The 10,381-nt window shown below is 34.9% G+C and overlaps 1 protein-coding gene across 3 annotated transcripts in view; it reads left to right on the plus strand.

Moving 5' to 3' along the window:
- The window catches only part of GNAI1 (G protein subunit alpha i1), an 85,218-nt gene extending 75,249 nt beyond the window's left edge, over positions 1 to 9,969 (plus strand). For all 3 annotated transcript variants that reach the window (XM_034964331.3, XM_003822748.5, XM_034964332.4), the window contains exons 6-8: positions 1,558 to 1,687; positions 3,306 to 3,459; positions 7,882 to 9,969. In XM_034964331.3, the coding sequence (XP_034820222.1) occupies positions 1,558 to 1,687; positions 3,306 to 3,459; positions 7,882 to 8,072 (475 nt within the window). In that variant the 3' untranslated portion in view covers positions 8,073 to 9,969. The remainder of the gene's footprint in view (positions 1 to 1,557; positions 1,688 to 3,305; positions 3,460 to 7,881) is intronic.
- Positions 9,970 to 10,381: the final 412 nt, after the last annotated feature.

Consider the following 10,381-nt stretch of genomic DNA (forward strand, 5'->3'; position numbering starts at 1 on the left):
TTTTAGCCTGTAGAGTGATTGAGGGCTGTTGTATTATTAAGGATAGTCTCCATTACTTAAAGTTAACTGATTACAGATGTTAATCATATCTATAAAATACAGCAACATCTAAATAAATGTTTCATTAAATAACACCTAGATAAATGTATGATGGCGTAGCCAAGTTAACACACAAAACTATACCATCACAGAGAGGAAATGTGGGCTAGGGTCATTTGGGTTGTTATTGACATCTGTTATTGGATGGACAGAGGATGTGTGACATCTAATCAGAGAAGTTATCTGAGATATGCTATCTTTTCAGTAAAGTTATTTTCAAATTGTGTTCCTGGGCATTTTAGCAAATGGTAACCCAATTTATATCATTTTAATTTACTGTCATTTATTTTGTTCTTGTTTGATCGTTATTACCAGCTATGTTTTTTACATCTTAACTCTGTGATTTAGTTTGTGGTAGAAACATTTTGTTATATAGCTTACCTGAATTTAATGAACAATGGTACCAGCTAAGCCAAAAGAATGAAGAAGCCCACTTAAGTGATCATAAAAGTAACAATACTAGTTGATGTACTCAAATTTGGTTTATAGGCCAGTACTGCTCTGTAGGGAAAATTCTTTTTGCCTGGGAATTAAATAGGGACTATTTTAATTAGTGCACCATCTAGATAAATGGAGCCTTTAAAAATGTACCAGTTCGCATAGTGTTTTCATTATATAAGTGGTTATTTCTAGGTTGCATAATGTAGTCTATGCAAATTTTAACTTTTGCTTAACTTTATAAAGTCTTATAAGAGAAAAGGAATAGACTATTGTCTTTATATTGTTTGATTTTGCTACTACTTTGTTCACTAACCTATAGTGGTTCACTCTTATATATTGTATAAAAATTGAATTTTTTTCATTCTAAATTTTAAGGCCATTCGATAGGATCCCTCATTTATTTCATATTTCAGTTCTCTCATTTTGTAATGTATCATGATTTTACTTTTTATGCAAACCTACCCTATCTGAATTTCATTTGCTTGCCCTACATTTTCTTACCTGAAATGGTTTCTTCTTTACATCAAAGCCTTGCTTATTACTTCTGAGTTAAAACGACATGTTTTAGTAGGAGGAGGGGTCTCTGTTCTCTGCCTTCAATGTTCCGTGACTGTGGCAAATGGAATATTTACTCTTTGATCTCTGCATTCCCCAGTTGCTTCATGTGACTTCTCAGTGTTTACACATAGTGCAGTCCATTCATTTGTATTTGCTTTAATGTTCTAAGTGTTCTCATGTGTGTTAATGTTTCGTTTTTTTGAGGGTATTTTTGTTTTTGCTTTTTTTTTTTTTTTAGAGATACCGTCCCTTCAATCAAAAATTTTAAAAACTAGCAGGTTTTTTTCCCCTTTTGAGAAGTCCAGTTTGTGACATTTTTTTCTCGCATAAAGTCCTTCTCTCCTTCCTTTTCATCAGACATTTCCACAACTATTTAGAGCTTTTTTTGTTAGTATTAAAGAACTTCTCAGAGCTTTTTGAACATTTAATGTGATGTTAACTCATTTCTCCTCTTAACAGAATGTTTGATGTGGGAGGTCAGAGATCTGAGCGGAAGAAGTGGATTCATTGCTTCGAAGGAGTGACGGCGATCATCTTCTGTGTAGCACTGAGTGACTACGACCTGGTTCTAGCTGAAGATGAAGAAATGGCAAGTAGAACTACTTTAAGAGTTGAGCTTGCAACATGAAGAGCTGAAGGTGTTGCCAAGAATTTCTTTCTAATGTCTGTAACAATTTGAAAGTACAGGGTCTTTCCTCTAACTTTTCTATTTGATAAAAGAGAGATATACTAGAGAAGCACAGGTGGATCTTGAGGAAAAGGAAAACATGGAGAGTCAATCTCACCTCAAGCCTGTAAGCTTAACTATGCATTTCTATATCTAATATCAACATAGCACATGGAAATATAGTTACATAGTAGTCCAAGATTCCCTTTTCTTAATTTGTTACTTCTGTTAGTTTAGTAAATCTTTTTTTTTTTTTTTTTGAGACGGAGTCTCGCCCTGTTGCCAGGCTGGAGTGCAGTGGCACCATCTCTGCTCACTGCAACTTCCACCTCCCAGGTTCAAGCCAGTTCTCCTGCCTCAGCCTCCCAAGTAGCTGGGATTACAGGCACGTGCCACCACACCCAGCTGATTTTTGTATTTTTAGTAGAAATGGGGTTTCACCATGTTGGCCAGGTTGGTCAGAAACTCCTGACCTCAGATGAGCCACCCACCTCGGCCTCCCAAAGTGCTGGGGTTACAGGCCTGAGCCACCGCACCCAGCCGGTAAATCTTTAATATATGTTATGCTTTGTTGCTGCCCTGTAATTTTCAGATAGGTTTCAGTGTACCATTAATATGGGGGAAATGTTTTTAAATAGAAATGTAAAACTTTGTCATTTTAAGTTAACTTTATTACAAAGTGGGGGAAAAAGTAGAAATGTCGGTTTTGTTCAGTTGACCCTTGAACGACAGGGGTTTAAGCTGCATGGGTCCACATATATGAAAATTTTTTCAACCAGGCACATTCATGGGATGCAAAACCTGAGTATACAGAAAGCCAGCTTTTCGTATGTGTGGGTTCCACAGAACTGCCTGCTGGACTTGAGTGTATGCAGATTTTGGTACCCTTGGAGGTCTTTGTACTAATCCCCCTGAGTATACCGAGAGACGATTGTATTTTTAAAATCAAGTATATGAAATTATAGTGCAGCAGGTGCAGTGCAACACCACATGTTCATTTCTTTCATTTCAGCACTATAAAATATATCAGTGCCCTCTTTGATGAGCACAGATCCTGGAAGGTCAAGAAACAGGAATCGGAAGTGTCCTTCCAGTATTTATATTTATTATAATATTTAGAGTATTGGGCTAATTGGGTCTTAGCTTGTTCAATTTAATTTATTAATCTTTAAAAACCTCTATTTATCTTTTAATGGAAATTTAGATGAAATGAACTCTATGACAATGTCATTTCTTTTCACATGTTCACACTTCACATCCCTAGATTATAATGTCCTGTAGCAGGATATTCCCTGGCACAGAGCATGACATACAGTGGGCACTTGGCAAGTAAAAGTTGAATGCAAAAAGTGGTGAAAGATGATCACACACTTCTCTTACCTAAAGTGAAAGTGTGTTCTGAAATGGCAGAAATGTATTTTTGTGATATGTATTTTTCAATCACTAAACTCTGTTTTATTACAACACCTTTTATTTTTTAAAATAGTCCTCAAAAATCCTTGCTGTTAGTGACAATTGGTTGTATTTTTTTCTATTACAGAACCGAATGCATGAAAGCATGAAATTGTTTGACAGCATATGTAACAACAAGTGGTTTACAGATACATCCATTATACTTTTTCTAAACAAGAAGGATCTCTTTGAAGAAAAAATCAAAAAGAGCCCTCTCACTATATGCTATCCAGAATATGCAGGTATTTTCCTTTTCTGGGAATAACTTGTCAAGTTACATATTTCTAAGTGAAACTTCCGCTAAGGCAAGAATTCAGTTGTTAATTTAAATCTCTTGGCTTAGTGATTCTTAGACCTTTAAGGGGTATTATTTATCAAACTGCAGTTGAGCATAAAAATTTCCTTAAGATGTGGATGAAATTACTGAAAATAATGTATTCATTTTATGGAAAAGCAGTTAGATAATTTTTAGTGATGACTCCAAGTTAAAATACTATTTTTTAAATCCAGTTAACAGATTTCATATCAGGTACTGTGTGATGTACAATAAATAAGACATGTCTCTGCCCACCATCTAATCTGAAAGACAGACATACTTAAACAACAGGCAATAGAAGTGCAACCTACTGCTAAAATAAGGAACATGAACATTATAGTAAGGGGAAATGAAGACAGGATCATTGAGGCAGCTAACTCTTCCAGAAGGGCAGGGAAGGTTTCACAAGAAGCCTAAACTTTGGTAATGAGTCTGTTAATAGTGCTTTAATTTTACTATGATGGAAAATTCCCTGGAGTGAGGAAAGTAGACCTGAAGTACAGTCCTGACTTTTCCATAATTAGCTCTTTGATCTTGAACAAGGCAGTTAGTTCACCTAGGTCTCAGTATTCCATCTGTGAAGTCAGGAGTTGGGCTAAAACATTAGTTTTAGTTTAATTTAGTTCCTTGGAGCACCTCCTGGGTTGCTGTTGAAGGTGGAAATGGGAGAGGGAACAGAGCTAATTACTGCCCCCTGCACCCACCACCTTATAACTTTTTCATTAAAGCAGAGTAACTCAGCTTTCATCTGGTTTATGTATTGAGTAAAGTTTTACTTTAGTGAAGAGCATTCAGTATGCCTTAAAAAAACAGGGAGTTTGATTACCACTGGTTTATGCAATCTCCAAATCTAGATCGTTTGAAGAGTTTAGTTATTTACCCTCACCCCACTCTTCCTGTTTTTTTTTTTAAAGTCTCAAGAATTTGTTTTTTTATAAACAGAATTTTCTTCAGTCTTGTGTTGAGTAAATTGTACGATGAGTATTCACTGCCATTTTACAGGAAATGTTAAGGCAACCCTGTGATGTCAGTGCTCAGGTATCCCTACCCATACAAATGAGAATACCGGGGCTTCCTGAAGCCAGAGTCCAGTTCCAGACCCAAGTCCATTGTCCTCCTGCTCCTAGACCATGAACGACTAGGCTACATTTAATTAAACATTCAGTGGAACCAAAAGGGGAGGGTTCTTTGGTAAATATAATCATGTTACTTATAGCTTTTTTTGTGTACTGTGAAGTTACACTTCAGTTCAAACTAATTTCACACATTTACTTACTTTAAAACTTTGCTTTCTTTTTGAAAGTCAAAGTCCTAAATCACTGTATTCAGGAACATTTTTTTGTGCTTATTAGAAATAAGCTACCCAGAGTCAAGATGGCTTAATTTTTCCCTTATTTGAATATATTTTTCAGTTTATTTTTATCATATTCTATGATGTAGCCATTTTGTACTAATTCATAGTACCAGATTCCCCAAGTGAATCCATAAATATTGTATACCTACGGGGATTTTAGAGCAACTAAGAATATACTTGTTAGCTCTTTCCTTGCCAAGTAGACAGTGTGTTTAGGAATTTTTGCTTGTGTTTTGCCTAAGTTAATAAGAATACCTGACTTCAGAATCTTTGCACAAAAAGAATATTACATAATTCTTTCACATCCCCAGAGTTAAGATTATTGTTTAAGATTTCCATGGCATGCCCGAAGTATTGATTCAGTTGCTTCTTGCTTCAGCCGCAACTCTCAATTTCCTGTGGCTGTGGAAGAACCCTGTGTAGCCCCTAAACAACTCACTTGATTTATCTCCTGTCTGTCTGCTCCTGTGTTATCCTTCTCCTCCTCTTCTTTTTACTGTATGTTGCCACTTCACCAATTTCATCTGCAGTCACGTCATCTTAGCTCTCTATCCTTTCATAGTCGTATCTCTTCTCAATAGGTTAAATTTTGTGGTCAGCCCTAATTTCTCTCTGGAGCCTTAGATTTACATTAGCAACTGCTTGAACATACATGTTTTGTTGTTGTTCAGTTGGTTGGTTGGTTAGTTGGTTGGTTAGTTAGCACCTGAAGCTCAAACAGAACTCTTTTTCTTGTTTACACTCAGATCTCTTCTCTTTCCCTTTTGATTACGTCATCAGCCTCCCAGTTCTTCATTTTTGAACCTGGTTATCACCTATACTTACCTTTGTTCAGGACAATTCTATCACACATTAAAAAACAATCTATCATATTTGCTCTCCTGTCCCTGCTTTGCCATTTGTTTCTTTAGACTTAAAATCAGAATGAAGAATGTTCATTCATATGTGTTGTAGCTTTTAGGGTAATCTAGCTAGGTGCCTAGGATATATAGAGCAAATTTAGCTAGGCACTCAATGTAAGCTGTTTGGCTGAAGCATAGTTTAATTTAGCAGTTGCATTAGCTTCTGTGGGCCAACAAGATGCTGTTGATTGCTTTAAAATTTTGGAGAACGAAACTTATGATTTAATAAAATTTGATTTTTAAAAGTATGTGATTTCTAGTGATATAAAAGAGTTAAAATGTAAACTTAAAGACGATAGCTTTAGTACCTTTTTATCCCTAATAAAAATCTCATAATCTATGCTGTCATAGCACATTACACAACATTCCTATGGGCATTTGTCACATTGTATTACACTGGATTCTATAAGATATAAAAGGAGTATGAGGCTTGTGGGGTATGATATTTACTCTTGAAGAGTTCACATTCTAGTTGAGGAGATTCAACACTGAAAAAGAATTTAAGACTCTATAAAGCAATATAACAAAAACTGAAATAATTATTTCTAGGAGGAGGAAAAAGTTTTTAAGTGATAGAGAACCCAGCTAGATTTGATTAATTAGGAAAAGTTAGATGGAGTGCCAATTTTGAGCAAATGTGAAGGCAGGCAGAGATCTCAGCCGGTGAAGTAGAATGAAGAGGAAGTACTACAGTACCACAGGTGGCAGTTTGCATGTTAGGTCCTCACGACATAGACCTGGGGTGAGCGCCAGTGTGGAGGAGAGGATCTCAGAATGATGGCACTGCAGAGCAGGCTGGGTAGTAGAGGACCTTGAAAGTCTGGCAGATAATTTTGGATTATTACTACAAAAGAGGGGTTTAAACAGTTTTTTTCCAAATGAAATTTGAATGTTTTTCAGTTTTTTTATTGAAGCATTACATAGAGCATTACATTATATACATTAATGTATGTTATATTATGTACATACATACGTACACACACACCCTCAGCATAAGTGCGTGTTTAAAGGTTAATGTACCAGTATCCACCACTCAGGTCAAGAAACCAAACAGCTTCAGGACCCCAGAAAGCCCCATCATGCTTCCTCTCAGTCTTAACCAATCAAACCTTCCCCACAACACACACATAAGACAATCACAACCCATACACATAGTAATCACTGATTACTCACTGATAATCACTGAAGACCTTAATAAAAGAAAGAACACAAAGAAATATACACCCACTTCACATGTTCCACAGACACTGTTGGTGAGGTTTTTGTCCTCACCAGTTCATTTTTCAAACATTGTTGGATCATACAGTATGTGATCTTTTTGCATCTAGCTTCTTTTGCTCAACAGTACACTTAGGAGATTAATTCATGTTACTGAGTACTTTCATTCTCACTTCTTCTGTGTCTTCAGTGATACACAGTTCTGTCAAGTGTATATCTAGAAACTGAATTGCGGGGTCAGAGTGTGTGTGTGATTATCTTTAGATATTGCCAAACAATTTCTGGAGTGTTTGTACTCAGAGGAAGTCTTTTATAGTCAATAACCTGAAAGCTGGAGTGTGTCATTCACTTTTTTTGTAACCTCATACTCCTAAACATCATTGTAGACCTTGGTACAATTTTTGAATAAAGAAAAATGAGTGAAGAATGCAAATTAATGTACATATAGAAAAGGGAGGAAAAAATACTGATCAGCATTCAGCCAACATTTTTTGATCCACCATTGGGCCAGAACTGAAATAGCATGCCGTCATCAAGCATCTGAGCTGGGGTGTAGAGGACAGAGGATAAGAGGATAAAAGATCTGGCATTTGAGGATTGAGGCAGGAACAAAGATCATGATGAACACGGAATGCCATGTAAAGGAAATTTTTTGTTTAAGGGATAACTTAGTCATTAAAGGTAATTAACATGGAGTGTTTTTCATTTAGAAGAAATAGTGTCTCCCATTCTAGAAGGGAAAGCACAGTTAAGGAGTCCATGAATGAAACTGTATGAAACTGACTTCAGTTTCATATGTATGAAACTGAATTCAGTATTTTAAGCAGTTATTTTAACTTTTTGCATTTATGTTTCTTTCCTTTTTCCATCTCAGGATCAAACACATATGAAGAGGCAGCTGCATATATTCAATGTCAGTTTGAAGACCTCAATAAAAGAAAGGACACAAAGGAAATATACACCCACTTCACATGTGCCACAGATACTAAGAATGTGCAGTTTGTTTTTGATGCTGTAACAGATGTCATCATAAAAAATAATCTAAAAGATTGTGGTCTCTTTTAAGTTTTGCAGTTCATGGTAAAATGCATTTTCAAACCAAATGAGTACTTATATATGGATCTCTGTAGACTAGAGTCTTGCAGCAACACAGAATGTAATATAAGGCAAATGCATCTGGGACTTGACCAAAGTTGTTCTGTTTTTTTTAACTGAAAGTAACAGAAGGACCTTTCTTAAATGTGACAGATGGTCCTGCAGTGTGAAACTGAAGGACAGTGTTAAAGCTGGGCTCTAGTATATTGATGATTTCTGCATAAGTGTAAATATGCAAATGTATGTATACATGTATTTATGACTTTAGTTTTCAACATTATTTTTAGGTTTTGAGAGTGGCAACTTAGGATTTTAGGGTGATGGCTTTGGAAATAACATAAATATACCTTGTACTGAATGACAGACTATTACTACGTTTGCCAGTTTTAAACAGCTTTATTTATGTTCATGTCCTGTAAATTTTTAAGTCCAGTAATTAATATTAGGAAACATTACAGCCCTTATCTAGATTATATGTATACTTGTATTAATAAAAATGTTATTTGTACAAACATTGCACAGACTATTTTAATAACATGATTTGTTCTTTAAATTTTATGTGTTTTATTGAAATGTTCTTAAGATGAATACACCTGCCTTTGGATCAACTATTTAAACATTGTATGCATTTTGATTTTTCCTACTTTAAGAAAATAAAATAATTTAATTTTACATTAGATTCCACGTTAGATTTGGTTTGAAAAACAAATTTCAGATTTTTGAGGATATACTGTCTTAGACTTATTGTACACACTTAGTTTTTATTCACTTGTTTTCACTCTGAATTTTAATATTTGGCTGATATGAATGCATTGCCTCAAAGGTGATGTCATATTAATTTTTATTCACTTTAAATAACTACATTTTTGTTTATAACTAAGTTTGGAGGGATCCTAAGAGCATTTTTGTGGGTAAAAAAAAAAAACCTGTGGGCATAATGAATTTTGAGACATTGATTGGTGAGGCTTTTATTTCCCTTGAGGAGTCTCTTGTACCTAGCATACATGATAGCTCCTTGTTGGGAAGATAACAAGAAGGATCTTTGAATACTCTATTGCTGATATAATGCAAGATTTAAATTTATACATATAACTAATTTCAAATGTAATTATCACACTATGTTAAAATTACTTTTTTCCCTTAGATAATTCAAATTTCTCCACTTGCTTGAGTTTATATCATTTCTTTTTCAATTATACTATTATTTCTGAGAATGAAATGGACAATTACACTTAGAAAATGAGTAATAGTGTTTAATAAGTCAGTGATTATATGTATGCTCAAATAAGTGTTATGTATCAGCTAGATACTGAGCTTTGATAGAATAATTTTCTTTTGATTATTCATGATGTGTCATCTCTGACCTTGTTTCAGCAAAGTAAACAGCACTCCCCACCCCACCCTCCTTTTTTTACTCATCTTGGAAAAAGTTAGTCTTTCAGTACACGTTGCTGGTAAGTAGTTTCCAAGTTACGTGTTGTCACTGGGTTGAAGTATATTTGTGTGTGTGTGTGTGTGTGTGTAACCATAAACTATATTCATATCTGTTTCATTTGGAGGATTTTCTTCTTTGTAATGTAAAGAAATTCAAAGTTATCAAAGTTCCTTAAATGTGTTAGTTTAGATTCTTTATGTGCCTTTCATGAAAGATATGTTTTCATTAATTTTACTGGTGGACCTGTAATATCCACATTGTGAAGCTGTGTATGAAATTCAACTATAATGTGAATAAATTTGAATCATGAGAATTATGGGTTAAAAAGCCACAAAGAAGCACATATTGGTGACCATCATTAATGAAATCCTGAACTTTATTCTGTGTAATTGTGTTAATCCTAATAAATTTAAATTTTTAAAATTTTACAAACCTATTGGCTAAGTACATTTTGGATTAGAATTTAAGTATCAGTCTGTTGTATCTCCATTTCTTCTTTTTCTATGCTCTTTTTACAATTTCAGCTACTCCAGAAGCTCAGATTTTCCCTGCTCCAAGCTATGAGATGTGATGCCACATTTGGAATTGCCTTCTTGATATCCCCTTCTGAGAATCCATTGCCTGCTTTAACTCATTGTATTCAAAACTAAATTCATCATCATTCTCTCCTTAAACCAGTTCTCACCCTGACTTTGCCATTTTTCCTTACTAAGTACCATCATCATTTATTCCTTCAATGGGGAACTTTTTAGTTTAAGTTCTGGGATACGTGTGCTGAACATGCAGGTTTGTTACATAGGTATACATGTGCCATGGTGGTTTGCTGCACCTATCAACCCGTCAT

The sequence above is a fragment of the Pan paniscus genome, chromosome 6 (genome assembly GCF_029289425.2).
Source record: "Pan paniscus chromosome 6, NHGRI_mPanPan1-v2.0_pri, whole genome shotgun sequence".
Taxonomy (NCBI): domain Eukaryota; kingdom Metazoa; phylum Chordata; class Mammalia; order Primates; family Hominidae; genus Pan; species Pan paniscus.